General features: G+C 44.1%; 1 protein-coding gene across 4 annotated transcripts in view; it reads left to right on the forward strand.

Annotated features, from left to right (window-relative positions):
- Positions 1-1,099: 1,099 nt before the first annotated feature.
- The window catches only part of fmr1 (fragile X messenger ribonucleoprotein 1), a 78,807-nt gene continuing 55,874 nt past the window's right edge, over positions 1,100-24,032 (forward strand). For all 4 annotated transcript variants that reach the window (XM_078211772.1, XM_078211774.1, XM_078211773.1 and 1 more), the window contains exon 1: positions 1,100-1,302. In XM_078211772.1, the coding sequence (XP_078067898.1) occupies positions 1,252-1,302 (51 nt within the window). In that variant the 5' untranslated portion in view covers positions 1,100-1,251. The remainder of the gene's footprint in view (positions 1,303-24,032) is intronic.

A 24,032-nucleotide genomic window follows, 5' to 3' on the forward strand; every position in this document is an offset into this window, starting at 1 on the left:
AATTCTCCCTCAGTGTCCCAGGATGTGTGGATTAGGAATATTAACTGGGTAAATACATAGAGTAATGGGGATAGGGCCTGGGTGCGATGCTCTGTTAGAGAGTTGGTGCAGGCTCGATGGGCTGAATGGCCTCATTCTGTACTGCAGGGTTGTCTGATTCAATGTTGCCCCTGTGTCAGTTTGGGACCAGCAGCAATAACAAACCTGGCAGAAAGTGGATGCAGAGTTCCAGACAAATCCCGGTTTAGCTCCCAGCTCCTGCCGCCTCACTGTGCGCCTTTGGGACAAACCATGAAGCTTGTTGACAGCGGCTGCTCCGCGCCAGGCTCCTGGCTGACGCCGAGGCCCGATCCCCCGGTACCCATGGCAACCCAAGCAGCTGAAAGCCCCGCCCTCCAGCCGCGCTCCAATTGGCCGTGCGCCAGGGAGCCGATTGGCTGCCCCTCAGGTCAATCATCGATTCGGGACCCCCGTCCTCTCCATGTTGTGTTTCCCCCCCGGTGCCCCGCCCACTCCCCCGCGCCTGTCAACGCTCGAAGGCCAGTCGGTGGGGGGAGGGGATTATTTTCAACGCACCCTCCAAAACTCGGAAGCGCTGTCCGGAATTGTCTTTGCATCAGCTACTTTTGAGGAGGCAGGGATAGAAAATATAAAAAAGAACAACAGTTTAAAAAGTCGTCTGACGTCGGCGTCACGGGGGAGAACCGCGCATGCGCGCTCCGTCCCCCCCTCCTGCCCTCGAAGTGCGCACTGATTGACTGGAGGCCAGAGGAGGAGCGATTGGCTAATTCCTACGTCAATCAACATGTGGGAGCCCCGCCCACCTCCTCTAGTCGCGCACGGATTGGCCGGAGGGCGGGCCGGAGAGCGATTGGCTGCCTCCTACGTCAATCGTGCTACCATCTGCCCTGTTTCCCCCCCCTTGCTCGCGCACGGGTTGGCCGGAGGCCAGATGGGGAGCGATTGGCTATTCCTACGTCAATCAACATATGGTAGCCCCGCCCACCTACTCTAGTCGCGTACCGATTGGCTGGAGGGCGGGGCGGGGGAGCTCCTACGTCAGGGGTTCTCGCCCTTCCCTCCCCCCCCCCCCGGGCCACTCGCGGCCCACCCGAGACAGTGAGACGGCGGGGCGAGGCGAGAGCGCGCTACCCTCGGGTACGAGCGCGCCGGCCCACCGTGCACGCGTGCTCCCCGGGTCGGGGGGGGCACGCGCATTGCCCCTCCCAGAGTGCATCGCGGCAAGCCAAGATGGAGGATTTAATGGTGGAGGTGCGCGGCTCTAATGGAGCCTTTTACAAGGTAGTGACGGCCGCGGCTTTAATCACCCTCCTCACCGACTCTGCTGACATTTAACCACCCCTAAGAAAGTTCAATACCGCAATCAGTGCCAACTCTCTCTCTCTCATAATATTCTCTCCGATGGGGGTTTTCCTTTTTTTTACCTCAGGAGTCCCCAGGATTTGCTTTGCTTTGGGGTGGGCGGGTCTCTCTCTCTCTCTCTGTTGCTCGCTTTGTAGAGCAAGCTGCTGCCGTCGCTTGTTATTGTCTGACTACAATGGTCTGCCCGGGAAGGAGAGGGGGGTGGCCCCTCAATCCAGACTAGATCCCTCTCTCTCTCTCTCTATGTTTTATTTCCCAGTGTGACTCTGCAAGCTCCAGGCTCGGCTGTGTGGGTGAAAAAAGGAAGGCCCCCCTCCCCAGCCCTCCCTCTACCTTTCCCGTGCACACTTTTTATTTGTTTTGTTCTGTGTCTGGGGGAATGCTCACCTACACAGATTCTGAATTGCTTTTGTTTCAGGGGGTTTTGGTTGTTGGATTGGGGTGAATCAGTTTTGTGAAAGCCGGCCCTGTTTTGGACTCTTATCCCAAGTTACAGTTTGATAACAGTCCAAGTGAAATATTCACCCTCCCTCAAAAGATTGGCGGCCAAATCACGTTTACCGCTTCCTACTTTGACCGTCAATATGTTTTTAACGGTTTCTATTTTTTTTAACATTTTGAGGAATCTATACCCATCCAAACGAAGCCAGTGGCAATTGTATTTTCCTTATGACTATCCAGAGTCAAAACATTGGCTCTATTCTCTCTCCACAGATGCTGTCAGACCTGCTGTGATTTCCCAGCATTTTCTGTTTTATTATTTTCTTTTATTAATTGGTTACCTTGCACTACACAGTATCATGGGGTGTCTCTACTGTCGATATGAATGTGTTGTTAAAAGCTTTTGGATTCTTTTTCTGTCGAGGGACAGTTCATTCATTTATAATTGGTTGATTTTTCTTTCAACTCTGAACGTTGACTATTTATGAATTTTTAAAAAAAATCTTTGACTTTACAATGTGGTGTCATTGTGAGGGGGTAGAAAACAGCTTTTGATTTCTAAATAATGCTGCCCATTGAATGCTGGGATCATATATAGGCATAAAATGCTCAAAGTATGGGGTAACACAGTGGTTAGCACTGCTACCTCGGCTCCAGGAACCTGGGTTCAATTCTGGCCTCGGGTTACTGTTTGTGTGGGTTTTCTCTGGGTGCTCCTGTTTCCTCCCCACAGTCCAAAGATGTGCCATGCTAAATTGACCCTAGTGTCATGGGATTAGCAGGGTAAATATGTGGGGTTACAGGAATGGGGCCTGGATGGGATTGTGGTCGGTACAAACTCAATGGGCCCAATGGCCTCCTGCACTATAGGGATTCTATTGTGATACTCTGGCATGTCAGGTGGCATCTGTGTAGAGAGGAACAGAGTTGATGTTTAGTGACTTTTAGTTCTGCTTTTGACATTTACTGGCAAATGATAAAGCATTGTAGAGAAATGCAGGTGTAGGGAGCTGTGTTCCAAGTAGTAAACCAATCAATGTTCAGTGCATCATCAAAAAAGCTTTGTTTCACCATTTCACAAGTTTTAGAATCCAAGCTGCATGCCATGACAGCATAAATTGACCCTTCCATATCATCCTAAAAAGGGTGCTGCCTTGTTGGAGGCATTTTGGATTAGGTAGTAAACTATGGCCTGTCTTCCTGATCAAATCAACAGAAACCTTCCAAATGCATTATTTGAAGAACAGGGATTTCTGGTACTTTGATCAGTCTCCAATCCTCAACCAATGTGGGTTCATTTATCATTTGTCTCGCTTGTCTGTGGAACCTTGCTGTGTGAAAATTGGCAGCTGTATTTGGCTGCAAAAGAGTAGTCACTAATTTTCAAAAGTAATTCCTTGGCTTTGAAATGCTTTGAGACATCCTGTACATTGTTGAAAGAAATTTCCTTTTATCTTTAAAAATATTGTATGTGGAAGTACTTACATGCTTAATCTTTTTTATAAAATGGAATAAACATAAAACCAACATTGTTAATACTGAAAACAATTAAGTAAGCTTTACAGTTAGTGTAGGATGTCAATAATAGTGGGCAAGTAACGCAGTTATGCTCAGGGTAATCTATTTGGTACCTGAATGGAGAGATGTGGAAGTACACAATTATTCTTTTTTTTTTCATTTTTGTAGAGAAAATGTTGGCCATTATTAAAGATGTTATAAGCAGGGTACTTGGAAAAATTCAAGGCAATCAGGCAGAGTCAACATGGCTTTGTGAAAGGGAAATCATGTTTAACCAATTTATTGGAGTTCTTCTAAGGAGTCACTCGCTGTGGATAAAGGGGGACAAGTGGATGTACTCAGATAGCCAGAAGGCATTTGATAAGGTGCCACAACAAAAATTATTGCAGAAAATAAAAGTTCATGGTATACGGGGTAACATATTGGCATGGAATAAAGATTGGCTGGCTAAGAGAAAACAGTTGGCAAAAATGGGTCTTTCTGGTTAGCAGGATGTGACGAGTGGTGTGCCCCAGGGATAAGTGCTGCAGCCTCAACTTGTATAACTGACTTGGATGAAGGGACTGAAGGTATTGGTGTTAAAGATAGGTGGGGAACTAAGTTGTGAAGTGGACATAAGGAGGCTGCAAAAGGATGTAGATGGATTAAGTGAGTGGACAAAAATCTGCTAAATGGAATATAACGTAAGCAAATGTAAAATTGTCCATTTTGGCAGGAAGAATAAAAAGGCTTATCTTTTAAAAAAATTATTTATTTATTGGTGTCACAAGTAGGCTTACATTAACACTGCAATGAAGTTACTGTGAAAATTCCTAAGTCGCCACACTCCGGCGCCTGTTTGGGTACACGGAGAATTTAGCATAGCCAGTGCACCTAACCAGCATGTCTTTCAGACTGTGGGAAGAAACCGGAGCACCCGGAGGAAACCCATGCAGACACAGGGAGAACGTGTAGGCAGTGACCCAAGTCAGGAATCAAACCCGGTTCCCGGTGCTGTGAGGCAGCAGTGCTAACCACTGTGCCACCATGCTGCCCTAAATGGTGAGAGACCTGGTGTCTTATTGCATACAGGTACAGCAAGTAATTAGGAAAGTTAATGGAATGTTTATCGGTTGTTGTAAGGAGAATTGATTACAAAGGTAGGGAGGTTGTGCTTAAATTGTACAGGGTATTGGTGAGACAACATCTGAAGTATTGTATACAGTATTGATGTCATTTAAAAGAAGATGTAAATGCGATAGAAGTAGTTAAGAGATGGTTTACTAGACCAATACCTAGAAGGAGCATGTTGTTTTACCAAGAAAGGTCGGCGAAGTTAAGGTTGCATCCACAAAAGTTTTAGAAGAATAAGAGACGACTTGATCAAAACCTTTAAGATCCTGGGGGTATTAACAGGGTGAATGTGGTGGGGATGTTTCTTCTTGTCAGAGGATCCAGCACTGGGGTCACTGTTTAAAAAAATAAGGGGTCACTCATTTCAGGCGGAAATGAGAATTTTTTTCTCGGGTGAGGGTCAGGAGTCTTTGGAACTTTCTTCCTCAAAAGGCAGTGGAATCAGAATCTTTAAATATTTTCAAGGCAGAGCTAGATGGATTCTTGATTAACAAGGTGGTGAAAAGTTATCAGTGGTAGGTAGGAATCTGGGATTAATCAAAGAATAGAATCATAGAATCCCTACAGGCCCATTGAATCTGCACCAACCACAATCCCACCCAGGCCCTATTCCCAATTAAGGTTACATTCTGATCAGCCATGATGTTTGTGAATGGGGGAGAAGGCATCAGGAGCTGAGTGGAGTACTCCTGTTAATTTGTATGTTTGTAAAAAACCTGATGTGGAGTTGCAGGCGTTGGACTGGGGTAGGCACAGTAAGTAGTCTCTCAACACCAGGTTAAAGTCCAACAGGTTCAATCGGGATCTTGGGTTCATGTCGCACGATCTGCAATCCCTATGACCTGCCTGGGCCCGCAAAATGTTGATGACAGTTGGTGAGATTTTGCGGGCCCAGACAGGTCGTGGGGGTTGCAGATAGTGTGGCATGGACCCAAGATCCCGGTTGAACCTGTTGGACTTTAACCTGGTGTTGTGAGATTACTTACTGTAAAAAGCAGCCATAATATCAGAATGCTCAGGGCCAAGAATTGGATACTGAATCGAGAGTTTAGAATAACATAAATGGGAGCATGAGTAGACAAGATTATCCCTGGGGCCTGCTCTGCCATTCAAAATCCAGAAGAGCTTTTTGAGCCAGCACATTGAAAGTCCTACAAGACAGCGGAGCGCGGTACTTGACCTAATTTTAGGGAATGAAGCCAGGCAAGCGGTAAAGGTGTTAGCTGGGGAGCATTTTGGTGGTGATGACCATAACTCGGTCAGATTTAGGGTGGTTATGGAAAGAGACAAAGGTGGACGGGAAATAAGGTCCTGAATATACTTCTGAATTGGGGGCAGGCTGTTTAAATAGGATAGAACAGGATTGGGCCAAAGTGGACTGGGAACAGCTTCTTGTCGAAAGATCCATATCAGAACAATGGGAATCATTCAGAACTTAAACAGAGGGTATAAAGCCAACATGTTCCCATAAAGGTAACAGGTAGCATCAACAGGTCCAAAGAACTCAATGTCAAGCAATATACAGCATTGGATAAGGAAAAAAAAGGAGGCTTATGGCAGATTCAGGCAGCTGAGAACAGTGGATACCCGAGAGGAGTATGCAGGGGGTTACCTGCAATAGGAGAACGAAGAAGGGGCATGAAGAAACACTGGCAGCCAAAGTAATGGAAAATCCCAAAATGTTTTAAGCATATATATTAATGGCAAGAGAGTAGTGAGAGAAAGAATCGGATCCACTAGGAACCAAAGCGGTAATTTATGCATGGTGCTGAAAAACGTAGGTTAGGTGTTTATTGAGTATTTTGCATCTGTGTTCACTATGATATGGAGAAGAACGATGGAAGTATAGGAAGCAGAAAGGGGTCTGTGTGATGTAATTGAACAGATCAGCATTGAGAAGGAGGAGGTGTTAGCAGTTTTAGCGGGTTTAGAAGTGGATATATCCCCAGGCTCAGATGAGATGTGTCCTAGGTTGCTGTGTGAGGCAAGGAAGGAGATTGTAGGGGCTCTGCTAATTTTCAAATCCTCTCTCGCCACAGGAGAGGTGTCAGAGGACTCTCTGGCCAAAACATTGTCTGATTTCAAGAAGAAATTAGATATAGCTCTTGAGGCTAAAGGGATCAAGGGATTTGGGGGAGGAGAGGATCAAGATATTGAATTTGACGGTCAACCATGATCAAAATGAATGATGGGGCATGCTCGTAGAGCCAAATGGCCTACTACTCCTCGTTTCTGTGACTGGAGAACATGTAATGTGATACCATTATTCAAAAAGGGAAGTAGAGAAAAAACATAATTACAGGCCAGTGAGGCTAACATCAGTGGTAGGGAAATTATTGGACAAAATCCTAAGGGACAGAGTTGATCTCCATTTGGAGAGGCAAGGATTTATCAAGGATAATCAACATGGCTTTGTCAGAGCAAGATCTTGTCTGACAAATTTGATTGAATTTTTCAAGGAGGTGACAAGGTGTGTCGATGTGGGCAGTGAAGTTAATGTGGTTGACATGGGCTTCAGTAGGGCTTTTGACAAGGTGCAGCATAGGAGACTGATCAAGAAGATAAAGTCCCATGGGAACCAGGGCAATTTAGTAAATTGGATCCAACATTGGCTTAGTGGCAGAGGGTGATGGTCAAAGGTTGTTTTTGTGACTGAAAGCCATGTCCTGTGGTGTACCACAGGGATCAGTGCTGGGTCCCTTGCTCTTTATAGTGCTCATTTATGATCTGGACATGAATATGGGGCATATGATCAGTAAGTTTGCCAATGATACAAAATTGGTGGTGTGGTATATAGCGAGGAGGAAAGCCTTCGATCACAGACTGATATAGATTGGCTGATCAGATGGGCAGAACTGTGGCAAATTTAATCCTGAAATAGCTGGGCTGATGCATTTTGGGAGGACAGGCAAGGGAATATACAATGAAAGGTAGGATGCTAGGGAGTACAAAGGACCAGAGGAACCTTGAGGTGCATGTCCGAAGATCATTGAAGGCAGAAGGACAGGCAGATAGGTGGTAAAGAAGCATATGGAATACTTGTCTTTATTCACTGAGGCATAGAATAAAAGAGCAGGGAGGTTACGATGGAGCTGTATAAAATGCTGGTTAGTTCCAGCTAGAGTAGTGTGTGCAGTTCTGGTTGCCACACTATAGGAAGGATGTGATTGTACTAGAGAGGGTACAGAGGGGATTCACTAGGATGTTGCCTGGGATGGAGCATTTCAACTATGAACATAGGCTGGGGTTCTTTTCTTTGGAGCAGAGAACGCTGAGGCAGGAACCTCACAGGTGTACAAAATTATTGGGGACATAGATGATGCAGAAAGGAAGAAACTTCTCCCCTTAGTCAAGGGGTCAGTAACTAGGGGGCATAGGTTTAAAGTAAGGAGTAGGAGATTTATCGGGGGTTTGAGGAAAAACCTTTTCATTCAGGTGATGGTGGGAATCTGGAACTCCCTGCCTGAAAGGGTGGTAGCGGCAGGCCAGCATTTAAGAAGCATTTAGATGAGCACTTGAAACGCTGCAGCATACAAGCTACAGACCAAGTGCTGGAAAATTGGATTAGAAGGGATAGGTGGCTGACACGTACATGATGGGCTGAAGGGCCTCTTTCTGTAAAAATCTGACTCTAATATGATCACACCTGATCTTCTGCCCCAATTTCATTCTGGCCCATTCTGCTTGAAAGACTAAAATTCTGTCTATCACAGCCTTAAATATATTCAGTGATGAGCGTCCACAACTCTCTGAGATAGAACATCACAAAGAATCACAGTGCTTTGAGTGAAAACATTTCCGCTCATCTCAGCCCTAAATGATTGACTCCTTATCCTGAGACTATGTCCCATGTTCTCGATTCCACAGCCAGAAGAAGCAACCTGTCCAGCCTCTTCAGAGTCGTGTGTGTTTCAATTAGATCATCTCATTCTTCTGAACTGCAGAGAATATAGGCCCAATTTATTCAGCCTCTCATCATGGGACAATTCTCTTATCCCAGGAAGCAATCAAGTAAAACTTGGTGTACTGCCTCCAATGCAAGCATATCCGTAAATATTGGGACAATTACTGTATAGCTACTCTTGGTGTGATCTCACGAAAACTCTGTACTATTGTAACAAGACTTCCATATTCTTGTACTCCAATCCCCTTGTCATAAAAGCCAATGTACCATTTGCCTTTCTAATTGCTGACATTGCATTTCTTTTACAAATATACCCAAGTTTTTGATTTGATTTATTGTTGTCACATGTATTAACATACAGTGAAAAGTATTGTTTCTTGCGAGCTATACAGAAAACATACCATTCATAGAGAAGGAAATGAGAGTGTGCAGAATTAGTGTTACAATCATAGCTAGGGTGTAAAGAAAAATCAACTTAATGCAAGGTAAGTCTATTCAAAAGTCTGACAGCAGCAGGGAAGAAGCTGTTCTTGAGTCGGTTAGTACGTGACCTCAGACTTGTATCTTTTTCTCGAAGGAAGAAGGTGGAAGAGAGAATGTTTGGGGTGCATTGGGTCCTTAATTATGCTGGCTGCTTTGCCGAGGCAGCGAGAAGTGTAGACAGAGTCAATGGATAGGCGGCTGATTTGCATGATTGGGCTACATTCATTACCTTTTGTAGTTCCTTGCAGTCTTGGGCAGAGCAGGAGCCATACCAAGCTGTGATACAACCAGAAAGAATGCTTTCTATGGTGCGTCTGTAAAAGTTGGTGAGTCGTAACTGACATGCCAAATTTCCTTAGTCTTCTAAGAAAGTAGAGGCATTGATGGGCTTTCTTAACTACAGTGTCGGCATGGGGGGGACTAGGACGGGTTGTTGGTGATCTGGACACCTAAAAACTTGAGGCTCTCGACCCTTTATACTTCATATACTTGAAGACGGACATGTTCTCCTTTACACTTCCTGAAGTCGATGGCAATTTCCTTCGTTTTGTTGACAACGTCTCTCTCGGCATCAACATTTAAAAGTTTCACTTCTTCAAAAATATACTGCTTTTCTGCTCTTATTACCTCATTTCCCTACGTTATACTCCATCCGCCACTTTTTTGCCCATTTAGTGAATGTATTTTTGCAGTCTCATTGTGTCTTTATTACATCTTATGTTCCCACCTAGCTTTGTATCATCAGTAAACTTGGATACATTACTCATAACTTCATTGCGGTGTTAATGTAAGCCTACTTCTGACGCTAATAAATAGACAATACAAATTGTAAATAGCTGAGGCTCCAGAACTGGTCCTTGCAGCTCTTGTGCAGCCTGCCAACTTGAAAGTGCCCCATTCAATCCTACTCTCCTATCTATACATTACCCAATTCTCCATCCGTGCTAATAATACATTATCTCCAATTCATGAGCCCTTATTTTGTATATTAGCCTTTTGCATGGGATCAACTTCAACTTCAGCTTCCCACACTATGCCGTCCCCACAGTATCTCCATATCCCTTAGTACCCAAAAATCCTATCAAGCTCTTGATTGAATATACACAATGCCAAAGCATGTGCAATCTTCTGGGAGAGACAATTAGAGGTGTTAACAATCGACGAAGTGAAGATTCTCATCATTCATTCATAAACTGCCAACACCTTGTTCCTTTCTCTAGCCAGGAGAAGCATATTCCTTTTCAAATCCTTTTTTAAAAAATTGTGTGTGAAAATTAGATAACCTTTATTCTTCTAAATTCTAGGGAATATAGGCCTAGTCTATTCAGTCTCTTTTCTGAGAACAATTCTCTCATCCCAGGGATCAGTCTCATGAACCTTCAAGCCAAGTCTATCCTTCCTTCCTTCCTTGGGTAGGGAAACCAAAACTCTTATCCAGTGCTTCAGGTGTGAACTCACCAAGAGCCTATGTAATTACAGTAAACATGTTTAATTTTATACTAAGACCCTTTTGTAATAAAAGCTAATAGAACATTCACCTTCTGAATTGCTTTCTGAATGCTAACTTTCTGTGATTTGTATACAGGTCCCTTTGAATACTATTTCCAATCGCTCAGCATTAAATTTTTAAATCTTCCTTACCAAAGTGGATAACTATAGCAAAGGTGCACAGCAATCATGGGTGACTTAACATATAGATTGGGCAAACCAAATGCGCAATAATACTGTAGCGGATGATTTCCTGGAAGGTGTACAAGATGGATTTTTAGACCTGTACATTTGACAAACCAACGAGGGAATGGGCTATCCTCGATTTGATATTGTGCAATGAGAAGGGGTTAATTGATCTTGTTGTGCAGGGTCCTTTAGAGAACAGTGAACATAACATGACAGAATCCTTCATTAGGATGGAATGTGAAGAAGTCCAATCTGCATCTAAGGTGCTAAATCTAAAAGAAAACTATGAAAGTTTGAGGTGCGAATTGGCCAAGATAGATTGGGGAACTTAATTAAAAGGCATGAAGGTGGATAGGCAATGGCTGATAATTAAGGAAAGAATTTATGTATTGCAACAGTTAGACATTGCTTCCTGGCACAAAAATACTGCAAGAAAACCGGCCCAATCATGGCTAACAAAATAAATTAAGGATAGTATTAGATCCACAGAGCAGATACATAAAGTTGCTAGAAAAAAGCCTACGCATCTAGAGCAGTTTAGAATTCAGCAGAGGAGGATCAGGAGATTGATGAAGAGGAGAAAAGTAGAGTATGAGAATAAACTTGCAAATAACATAAAAGTGGACTGTAAACCCTCCCACCCCCTCCCCGCAACCTGTAACCCCATTTACCACGCCTAATCCACCTAACCTACACATCTTTGGACTGTGGGAGTAAACTGGAGCACCCAGGGTAAACCCACACAGACTCAGGGAGAACATGCAAACTCCACAAAGAGTCACCCAAGACCGGAATTGAACCCGGGTCCCTGGCAAAGGTTTACTCGACCAATACCTGGAATGGGTGGGTTGTCTTGTGCGGAAAGGTTGGAGGGGTTAGGTTTGTAGCCACTAGAGTTTAGAAGAGTAAGAGGTGACTTAATTGAAACCTTTTAAGATTCTGAGGGGCATTGACTTGGTGGATGTGGAGAAGATTGGGCATGTATACTCTTGTCAGAGAATCCAGAGCTATAGGTCACTATTTAAAATGAAGGATTGTTCATTTAAGATGGAAATTAGGAGAATTTTTTTTCCTGAGTGTGTCTCGAACTCTCATCCTCAAAAGGCAGTGGAAGCATCATCATTGGATATTTTTAAGGCAGAGCTAGATAGTTTATTGATTAGCCAGGGTGAAAGGTTATCGGGAGTCGGCAGGACTGTGGGGTTGAGGTTTCAATCAGATCAGCCACGATCTTATTAAATAATGGAGCAGGCTCGAGGAGCCGAGTGACCTACTCCCACTAATTCATATGTTCATGTACAGGATGTGAAAACAGAATACTTAGAAAATATCAATGGGATTAGAAAAATGCAATGTGGATATATGAAAGGGAAATCATGGTTGACAAACCTACTGGAGTTCTTCTGAGGATGTAACTAGCAGAATAGATGAAGAAGAACCAGTGGATGTGATGTATCTGCATTTTCAGAAAGGTTTTCAAAAAGTGCCACCGGAGAGGTGAGTGTGCAAAGTTAAAGCACAAGGGATTGGGGGTAATACATTGGCTTGGTCTGAGAATTGGTTAGCAGAGACAAAACGGAGAGTAGGAATAAATGGGACTTTTTCAGACTGGCAGGCACTGAGTATTGGTGTATCATAGGGATCAATGCTTGGGGCCCAGCTATTCACGATATATATTGACGATTTGGATGAGGGAACCAATGTAATATTTCCAATAATAAAAGCAAAATGCTGGATGTCTCAAATAAAAACAGAAATGCTGGATAAATCCAACAGGTCTGGTTGCAACAGTGGCGAGACAATCAGAGTTGAAGTTTCAAGTCTGTCTGACTTCTTCCAACAAGAAACCTGGCAGGAATGAGAGTGGCAAAGATGGTGTTAAAAGGCAAAGGCAAATACATGGTAGATGCAGTATAATGTGGATCAGTGTGAAGTTATCCATTGTGGTAGGAAAAACAGAATGGCAGAGTATTATTTGAATGGTGATAGATTGGGAAATGTAAAGAAGGCAAATGGTATGGTGGCCTTCATTGCAAGTGGACTTGAGTACAGGAGGAAGGGTTGCATGCTCTGAACTTTCTCCATATATCTGCGTGGGTTTCCTCCGGGTGCTCCGATTTCCTCCTACAGTTTAAAGATGTACAGATAAGGTGGATAGGCCATGCTAAATGTGTGGGGTTACAGGGAAAGGGTGGGGGATAGGACCTGGCGAGGATACTCTGTCAGAGAGAGTCGGTGGACACTCGATGGGCTGAATGGCCTCATTCACTACTGTAGCGATTCTATATCTTACTGCAGCTGTACAGGGCCATGGTGAGACCACACCTGGAGTATTGTGTGCAGATTTGGTCTCCTTACCTAAGAAAGGATATACTTGTCATAGTGCAACGAATGTTCACCAGACTGATTCCTAGGATGGCAGGATTGTCATATGAGGAGAAGGACTGTATTCATTGGAACTTAAAAGAATGAGGGGATGTCTTTAAAATGTAAAAAATTCTGACAAGACTGGATGTAGGGATAATGTTTCCTCTGGCTGGTTGGCGGGGGAGGATGATTCTAGACACAGGTTCACAGTCTCAGGATACAAGCTCGGCCATTTGGGACTGAGATGAAGAGTAGAAACCTCTCCATAGAAGGCTCTGGAGGCTAAGGCATTGAACATATTTAAGAAGGAAATAGATTACTAGACTCTTAATGTGTCGGGGGGTATGGAGAGAGCATGAGAATGGCATTGAGATAGAGGATCAACTCTGATCATTTTGAATGGCAGAGTAGGCTCGAAGGGCCGAATGGCCTACTCCTATTTCCTATGTTTTGATGTAACTTCATAGTATAATTCTGTCTGCCATGTCTTGCTCACTCATTCAACTGGTTTACCCCTTTTCAAGCTCCTCACCTCATCCTCTCCGCTTTTCTTCCCACCAAAATATCAACATTGTTCCAAAGTTGGATACATTACAATCTGTCCCCTCATCTAAGTGATTGATATAAATTATAAATATCTGAGGCTCAAGCGCTGACCCTTACAGCATTTACTAGTTCGAGCCATCAACTTGAAAATGACCTGTTAATTCCAAACCAAACTTCAGTCCATGCTAATGCATTGGCCCCACAAGATGAGCCTAATTTTGTGCAACAAACTCCTGTTTAGCAGGGACGGCACGGTGGCACCATAGTTAGCACTGCTGCCTCACAGTGCCAGGGACCCGGGTTCAATTCCCAGCTTGGGTCACTCTCTGTGTGGAGTGTGCACGTTCTCCCTGTATTTGTGTGGGTTTATTCTGGGTGCTCCGGTTTCCTCCCACAGTCCGAAAGACATGCTGGTTAGGTGCATTGGCCGTGCAAAACAAATGGTTGTCAGTGATCAAAATATGCTACTTCCTTGATTCTCCCATATCCACTCTGCTAGTTACAATCTCAAAAACCAAACACCATTACCCTTTCATAAATAGATGTTGACTTTGCCCAATCATGTTGTGATTTTCTAAGTGTCCTATTACCAGTTCTTAAGAATAGATCTTTTGCTTTTTCCCTATTTATGATGTCAATCTAACTGGTTGATCATTTCTCATTTTCTCTCACCCGCCTGTCTTGAATAGCAGTGCGGTGTGGAAGAAAAGATACACTAATAACAAACATTTGCTAATGACAATGTGTATGTGACTGGGTCTGATGCATGGTGGATGTACGCTGTCACCAAATTCCATACACCCACATACTGAAGAGCTTATTTTACCATTTATCTCCAACAATCATTTTACCACATACATTAACTAAATTGATACTAATACAGAACAACTACTTGTGTTAAAGAAATAAAATGCCCATTGTATTTGATTTGATTTCTTATTGTCACATGTTTTAGTATACAATGAAAAGCACTGTTTCTTGTGCGCTATACAGACAAAGCAACTTAATATGAGGTAGGTCCATTCAAGAGTCTGATGCCAGCAAGGAAGAAGCTCTTCTTGAGTCGGTTGCTACATGACCTCAGACATTTGTATCTTTCTCCTGGAAGCAGGTGGAAGAGAGTATAACCAGGGTGCATGGGGTCCTTGATTATGCTGGCTGCTTTTCTGAGGCAGCAGAAGTGTAGACAGAGTCCATGGATGGGAGGTTGATTTGCATGATGGACTGGGCTTCGTTCATGACCCATTGTAGTTTCTTGTGGTCTTGGACAGAGCAGGAGCCGTACCAAGCTGTGATACAACCAGGAAGAATGCCTTCTATGGTGCATCTGTGTACTTTACAGGAAAATTATGAAGCTAAATTTCACACTGAGCCACATAAGGAGATTATGGCAGATGACTGAGTGCTTGCTGACTGATTCCTTGCTCAAAAAGATAGGTTTTGAGGAGCATCGAAAAGCAGAAAGGAGAGGTAGAATGGCGGAGATATTCAGAGAAGGAATTCCAGAGCTGGGCACCTTGGCAGCTGAAAGCATGTTGACCAGTGATGGAGGATTTCAAGATCGGGAATGTTCAAAAGGCCAGAGGTAGAGGAGCACAGATATCTTGGAAGTTCAAAGGAGATTACAGATCTCAAAATTTAAAATCAAATTGTTTCTTGATCGGAAGCCATTGTAGATCAGTGAAGGATTATAGCTGAATGGGACTTGGTGTGTGTAAGGACATAGGCAGCAGAGTTTTGGATGACCTCAAGATGGAGGATAGAATCGGGGAAGCTGGCCTTGCATTGGGATAATTAGATCTATAGATAACAAAGACATTGGTAAGAGTTTCATTTGCAGATGAGTGGAGGAAGGGACGGAGGTGGGAATAGGTGCAGAAATTTAATTTGGGGGGATGCACTCATGGGACTCTGGGAAAGATGGAAGCGGATTTGGGAGGTGAAAACAGATTTGAAAGAGAGCCATTAACTGTCTCAGCTAAAATAGGACTGGAAAATCAAGAGCACGAGGAAGCCATTTAGTCTTTTGAGTTTGATCTACCATTCAATATCATTGGTTGACCTTCCAGCTCAACTCCAATTTCCTGCACTATCATCATATCCCTGGGACCAAAAATCCATCGATCTCTCCCTTGAATATACTCAACTGAGAATGCACAATCCTCTGGAGTAGAGACTTCGTGATTCACAACCTATTAGTGAAAAAATGTTACCTCACCTCAGTCCTAAATAGCTGACTCCTTTTTCTGAGACAGTGATCCCTGGTTCTAGATTTCACAGTAAGAATTTTAACAACACCAGATTAAAGTCCAACAGGTTTATTTGGTAGCCAAATAAACCTGTTGGACTTTAACCTGGTGTTGTTAAACTTCTTACTGTGTTTACCCCAGTCCAACGCCGGCATCTCCACATCTAGTTTTCACAACCAGAGGAAGCATCCTCTCTTACCCTGTCAAACTCCTTATGAATTTTATGTTTCAATGAGTTACCTCTCATTCTTCTAAATTCAAGGGAATATGGTCCCAGTCTACTTAATTTTTCCACTATTGAGCAATCCCCTCATTTGAGAACCCAGTCAAGTGAATCTTTGTTGCACACCTTCTAAGGCAAGTCCATCTTCCCTGTGGTAAGGAGACAGAAACTGTATACAGTATTCCAGTTGTGGTCTCACCAAAGTACTAGATAATTGCAGTAAGTCTTCAATTTTGTACTACAATCCCTTTTCACTAATGGCCAACATATAATTTGCTTTCCTGATTGCTTTCTCTACCTCCATGTTAACTCAATGTCAGTAAAACGAAGGAGATAGTCATTGACTTCAGGAAACTTAGTGGAGTACATGCCCCTGTCTACATCAATGGGGATGAAGTGGAAATGGTCAAGAGCTTCAAGTTATTTATTTATTTTATTAGTGTCACAAGTAGGCTTACATTAACACTGTGATGAAGTTATTGTGAAAATACCCTCTTTGCCACACTCTGGCGCCTGTTCAGGCACACTGAGGGAGAATTTAGCATAGCCAATGGACCTAACCAGACACTGGGAGAATGTGCAGTCTCCTCACAGACAAGCCGGGAATCGAACCCTGGTCCCTGGCGTTGTGAGACAGCAGTGCCTGCCACTGTGTCGCCCAGTTCCTAGGTGTTCAGATCACCAACAATCTGTCCTTGTCCCTCCACGCTGATGCTATAATTAAGAAAACCCACCAATGCCTCCAATGTCTCAGGAGGCTAAGGAAATTTGGCATATGCGCTACGACTCTCACCAATCTTTACAGATGCACCATAGAAAGCATCCTTTCTGGATATACCACAACTTGGTATGGCTCCTGCTCCGACCAAGACCACAAGGAACGACAAAGGGCTGTGAATGTAGCCCAGTACAGTATGCAAACCAATCTCCCTTCCACTGACTCCGCCTACACTTCCCGCTGTCTCGGAAAAGCAGCCATCATAATAAAGGACTTCACACACCCTCGATATACTCTCTTTTGCCGTCTTCCGTTGGGGAAAAAGATACAAAAGTCAGAAAACATGTACCAACCGACTCTAGAACAGTTCTTCTCTGCTGCCATCAGACTTTTGAATGGACCTATTATATATTAAGCTGATATTTCTCCACACCCTAGCTATTACTGTACACAATATTCTGCACCCACTCCTTTCCTTCTCCCCATGTACTCTGAACAGTAAGTTTTGTCTGTAAGAAGAAAGAATGCTTTTCACTGTATCCCAATACATGTGACAATAATAAATTAAATCAAACTTTGTGATTTGTGTAAAAAAGACATCCGGATCCTTCTGAATACCAATATTTGGAAAACATTATGCTTTTCTATTTTTCATTCCAAAGTAGATAACTTGACTTGTCCCCACATATTCCCAACTGCCACATTTTTACTCCACTCGCTCAACCAATTTCCCTTTGTAGCCTGTTTGTAACTTCCTCATAATTTTATTTTTCATCTAGCTGTGTATCATCACCAAACCTGTATAGTATACACTATATTCAATCCTTTTATTTAATTAATTGATATAGATTGTACATAGCTGCAAACCAACTGACCCTTGTGTTACCCTGCTTGTTATAGTCTGCCAACTTAAAAATAGCCTGCTTGTTCTTCTGGTGAGTGATTTTTCGCAGATGACCCCGAGATCCAATATTTCATGGACCAACCCGGTCTGGCAGTGAATGGCTCAGCCAGTTGCCCACCCTATCCGTTTGCGTCAGTTCCTTGGACTTAGAGGTGCGGAGATGAAGGCTGTACCAATAGAATCGCCAGGGTGAGAGAGTAATAATGGTTTAAATGGGAATTAGGCTATCAATGATCAATGTGGTTGAGCAAATCAGTAACTGCAGGAATGTGGATGCAGCATCAAATGTTGGACAGTTTGGATTGTAATGGTACAGTTGCAAAAGAATTGGGAGAGGACCCCCCCCCCCAACAGAGGGAATTATGTTTGGGGGGAGGGGAATGTCGGTGGAAAACTACAATAAAAGATTCTGTGAGGAGAGTGATGCCACGTGAGCTGGCACGATCAGTATGAATATGGGTTAGGGAGTTTACACGCTGGACAAGATTAAGTGAGGATAAGATGATAAGTGAACTCAGAGGAGAGAGTCTGATGAAATTGAGATAATACTTAGAGGAAACATCTCTGCTTGAGCTGATGTACATGTGGATACCCTTAATATATTTCAAAATGCTCCAATCGGTAACCTAATGTTAATAAAGCTCAGTGTTATCTCCAGAAACAATCCAAGCAGGGAATATGAAAATGTTGAGTACATTCCATTGCACTGTAATGGGACATAGTAATATCACAGTGCATTCTTTGCCCCACTTCGTGGTATAGATTATATGCTGGTCGTGCTGCATTGTTTGGCATAAGGTTACATATAGTTTTGTAATGACCAAATTAACAGGTGGTAATGAGCTTGTATTAAGTTAACTACTGTACTGCTAAAATGAGACTTTGGATGCAATTAAAACAATACTGACTGCTCCTTTACAATCCATGACTCAAAATTGATCACGATAATCATATTGAATCAGCCTGTATAGTTTGCACATTTGATCCTGCTCCAGTACTTTGAACCAATTTTGCAACTCTTTCTGCCATCTTTGTCTTATTGCAATCATTGGAATGTATATTGCTTTGCAACTTGGCAATCAAAAAAATTGGCTTGTTCAGTGCAATCTTAGTTGGCTCCAGTGAGTACTACATCCTGGTCCAAGGTTGGAATACTGTGTGCGTGCTTGATTGATTTATTGTTATTTTATCAAGCATCATTATTTTATGTATCTTTTTCTGGCCGTAGTGCCAATTTTTAAACTGTTGTTCTGCCCCTCTTTAGTTCAATAAAATCAAATGTAGGGGTAAAGTCAAGTTTTTGGGGAGTGTCTTGCATCCAAACTTGACGGATAGTTGCAGATTCAAATTTTCCTCTGTAGTGGTGACTTTTTTGCAAATCATTTCATGTCTTTTTTTCTGTGTTTTTTGCCCAAATCTGATCTACTGAAGAATTATTTTAAAATCCTCTTTAAAATTTCAGACAGATGCACACCTACATAATCTTATATTTTGAATGAGATGGTGCTTGTACCTTGTAAAATAATTCTGCCTCATTTCCTGAAGTTTTGTTTGTGTTATTCAAGTCAGAAGAGGAGGTGGGTACATTTTTGGAAACTTGCAGTCAGAGGTACTGCCATAGGTCTACACTTATGGAGAATGTAATAGATTTTGCCTTTTTCTCATGATTGTTTGGATCAGAGTTCCAGCACACACAAAGTGATTGGAAGCAAAACAGTTCCCAAGAACCCCTTATCGTTCTTGTTCTTCACCACTCTGCAACAACTTCCCCACCTCCACCTCCGACCCGCTCTAGTTTAAACTAGGTGCTTTTCTAGTACGGATAGGTAGCACCAATTTAAGACGAGATGTGATGCTGTGGTCAGAGTAAGTGGTGATTATACATATGATCTGAGAATGGTAAGATGAGAGCTGATGCATGAATGAAAGCTGGTGACATGTGTTGTATCTTGGGCTCAAACATGTGAAAGGCCAAATTTTCCTCCAACACGATTTTCAAGTTTGCTGATGACACCACCGTAGTGGGTTGCATCTCAAAAGTGACAGAGTACAGGAAAGAGATAGAGATTCTGGTGAACTGGTGCGACGACAATAATCTCTCCCTCAATGTCAACAAAACAAAGGAGATTGTCATCGACTTCAGGAAGCATAGTGGAGGGCATACCCCTGTCTACATCAATGGAGAGAAAGTAGAAATGGTCGAGAGCTTCAGGTTTTTAGGTGTCGAGATCACCAACAACCTATCATGGTCCCTCCATGCTGACACTATAGTTAAGAAAGCCCACCAACATGTCTACTTTATCAGAAGACTAAGGAAATTTGGCATGTCCACTGACTCTCACCAACCTTTACAGATGCACCATAGAAAGCATTCTTTCTGGTTGTATCACAACTTGGTATGGCTCCTGCTCTGCCCAAGACCGCAAGAAACTACAAAGGGTTGTGAACGAAGCCCAGTCCATCACGCAAGCTCCCACCCATTGACACTGTCTACACTTCCCGCTGCCTTGGAAAAGCAGCCAGCATAATTAAGGATCCCATGCAGCCCAGACATGCTCTCTTTCACCTGCTTCCGTCAGGAGAAAGATACAAAAATCTGAGGTCACATACCAACCAACTCAAGAAGAGCTTCTTCCCTGCTGCCATCAGACTTTTGAATGGACCTACTTCCCACTAAGTTGATCTTTCTCTACACCCTAGCTACGACTGTAACACTACATTCTGCACTCTCTCCTCCTCTGTGAATGGTATGCTTTGTCTATATAATGCGCAAGAAACAATACTTTTCACTGTATACTAATACATGTGACAATAAATCAAATCAAATTATGTACACCAGGACTTTGCATTAGTCACTCTTACCTATGTTGTCATGAACAGATGCATCAGCAACAGGCTGGTGAGGATGAGATCAAGTAGTGTTGGTTCATCATTTGGTTGGTGGCAGCAACCCTCAAAATTGAGGAGTCTGTTTCTGAATCCACAAGTGTTTCCGCAGCAGGGCATGTTGCATTGGGGAGTGGAATTCGCAGTCCCAGTTGGCTTCCCTCTCCTTCCTTTCCTGCTGCTTTCTACCTCGCTGAGCCCCGAAGCGGCTTGTGCCTTGATGTACCTGATGGAGCCATGCCAACCGATCCGCAGTCTTCTCCTCCTAGTCAGTGATATTAATGCCTTTGTGCTTTGGGGCAGCCATGAGTGTATCCTTTTACCTTTTCCTTTGGCCTAGAGCATTGGCCAATGGAGAGCTGCACATACTTCAGAGTCTACCCCATCGACAAGGATCACGTGGGGGATGCTCATCTGGTCTGGGGAAGGTTGGTGAAGGATTTTTGTCTTGACAATGCTTAAGGATAGGCCAAGCCGCGTATAGATGTTGAAGGGGTGAAGCGTCCTTTGTATGTCCTGCTATCATGCATCAGTTATCCGAAAACTGAAGATGATGGACCTCCACGGTGATAAATCTTTTTGCCCAGAATGACCAAGGTTGAAAAGCTTCCCGTCCAGATGATACTGGATGCTGACACTGGGTGGTAGGTCATCTCGGATGATGTGGCCAAGATGATAAGGCAAATGGTGAACAAGGTGGGCTGAGCTCTCAACCTTTTTAACCCGATGTGAAAATCATCGGTTTCAGGTCTGCCACTCAGGACGATGGTCGTCATATTGCCATGCGAAAGCCTCAGAATGGTGACAAATTTCAACAGGTAGCCCAAGTGTTGGGAGGACAATCCAAAGAGCTCCACAATTTAAAGAATCAAATGGCTTGGTCAGGTCAGTGTTGGTGAAGAACAATTCTTGGTTTTACTCCCACCATTTTTCCTGGATGGGCCTAGCCACAAAGACCATGTCCTATTACCCCGGAATGGTTGGAAGCCACACTGGGTTTCCAGGAGGATCTCAGTGATAAGACAAAGGTGGTTCAGGAGGAAACGGGCCAGGATCTTATCCACAATGGAGAGGGGGAAAATCTCCCTGGAGTTTTTGCAATTAGATTTATTCCCCTTCTTGTAGATAGTAATGATTGTTCTTGAGATCCCACGGAAAGTCTTCTTCCTCCCAGTGGTGGAGGATAAAGTTGTGATGTGAGCTGATAGCTGCTGGCATGGGAGATCTCTGCAGGTGTACCATCTGGCCTGCAAGCTTTGTTCGCTTTCATCTGTTGGATGGTCTGTTTACGCTCATCAATAGTTGATGGGTCACTGAGGGAAATTTGCATGGGTGTTGTTGGATAGCTTGGGTGGTCTGCTCCAATACGGTGAACTCACGGTTGAAAACCAGCTTGGAGTGCCCCTTCCAATTCTGATGGGTGGCAGCAGCGTCCTTGAGAAGCCAGGAGCCATCCTGCGGTTGGAGAGGGTCTTGTCCAGTTGAATGGGGTCTGTATATTGTTTTGGTAACCTGGAAGAAGTTGCGTGTATCGTGTTGGTCAGTGTAGGTATGGATCTCATGCACCTTCTCCACCCACCAGTTGCTGTTCTTGTCATGAATGCGATGCTATACCCCAGCCTTCAGTTGATGGTATGCTGCTGTCTTTTACCAGGTCCATGGGTGACTTTGCCACATGATGAAGGCTGCTTGCTTTCGATTGAAGAGATTGCAGATTGCGGTGTCATTGGCATCAAACCAATCCTCGTTCCGTTGCCGCATGTACCCGATAGTTTGTACACAGGTGCTTAGGACAGCGGACTTGAGTTGCTCCCAGCGTGTCAGGATGAGGTAGCATCAATGGTGGACACTTGACTCCAGTAGACTGTGCTACTGGGCCTGGAACTCTTTCCATTGTCCTCGGTCCTTCAATGCTGCAATGTTCAGCTTTCTCCAGGTGTATTTTTGGTGTCTTGGCACCAAGCACATGTTCATCACTGAACATACAAGTCAGTGGTCCTTCCAACAATATTCAGAATCCTTCATGGCCCTTGTGCCTCAGGTACCTCAGGTCTCTGCCTCAGTCAATGATGCAGTCCAGGGGTGTCTTCACATGGTCTTGAGCTGGTTCTTCTGGCGGAAGACTGTGTTTGTCATCAGGCTGCATTGGATGCACTTGGTCAAGAGTAGGAAGCCATTGTCTTTGGCCCTCCTCATGCCATCCTTGCCGATGGTTCCACTCCAGATTTTGTGATCATCCGAGAGGGTCACCTTGTCATCCCTGGGGATGGAAGCCAGGATGTCATCGAGATTGGAGTAGAATCTCCCCCTGGGCTTCATGGTCAGAATCTAAAGTCGGACTGCACGTGCTGATGACAGTAATACATTGCTTCTGGCTGAGATGTAGGCGTAGGGTCATCAACCTCTCACTGACACTCGAGGGGAGGTCAGAAAGCTCGGCAGGGATCCTGTTCCTCATGGTGAAATTGACTCTATGGATGCAGTAGCCACAGTCTGACTTCCCTTTCCAGAAAAAGGTGTATCCCCCCACTGGCCTCCCTCAGACATCCCTCCCCAGTGAGCAGGGTTTCACTCTAGCTCCCAGCCATGATGGCAGTTCATCTTTCCAGGCAATCACTTCTTGAGCATTCTCGCCTTCAGATTCTGAAGTTTGGCTTTTTGTTTCAATCACAAGAATGGTAATCCTGCTGAGTGTGGTTTCCAAGCCAGAGGAAATGGGACAGCCTATTTTTGGGACACCTTTTCGAGCCCCCTCCCTATTTGAAGGTGAACTCCAAAGAGGGGGCTGCTCAATCGACGATGCACCTGATGAAATTCAGCCCTATGCTGATTCGAGTGCCCAACAACCATCACAAATCTGCCGCCTGTGTACAGAATCTTGACTGGGGGCCTCCAGCTATTACAGCCCTGCCCCTGTTGCCAATCCTCCATCGCCACAGGGCTGTTGCTTTTGCCTGACAAAGGCCTGTGTATGACATTGTTTAGAGTGGGTATTCTGGTGCATGACGAAGTTCCACACAGCCTTGCCGGTTGCTGGCTGGATTCAGTGGCATGGTGGACCACGATGACTGGGACCATTTTCCTGTTGCAGGCTTCTTCTGCCTTCACAGCCATTGGGGTCACCACCATCTGCCTGCCTTTGAGGATTTCTTGGATCATTCTTTGTCTGGAACATCTCCTTCAACCTTACTGCCACTGAGAGGACCTACAGGAATGTAACCTGCAGATAGCATTGCTCTCGAGTTCACTGGAACACTTGAACCTCTCCACCATGGCATGGTGACTATCCTCAGAAAGGGGTTCACCACTTGCCACAGGCTCAGTCTGGCAGCTCTAAGAACTAGGTCAGAATTTCCCCACTCAGAGAACATGCTATGCATTTGTTACCTTCCAAGTCGTGTTCATCACTGAGGATTACTGATTCATCAGCAGAGGGAGGGCAGTAGGGGTGCTAATCAGCAGGAGGCATTCTTGCCCATGTTGGATATGATGTGAGAGTTGGGTCCTGAGTCAATGATGAGAACTCTGAGGACCACTCCCTCCCTCCTGTAAATCACTATGCCTGTTGAATGTGCCCTGCCAGTGGGCAGGGCATGCATGAGATGGTGAAGGAGAAGTTT

The sequence above is a fragment of the Mustelus asterias genome, chromosome 4 (genome assembly GCF_964213995.1).
Source record: "Mustelus asterias chromosome 4, sMusAst1.hap1.1, whole genome shotgun sequence".
NCBI lineage: Eukaryota > Metazoa > Chordata > Chondrichthyes > Carcharhiniformes > Triakidae > Mustelus > Mustelus asterias.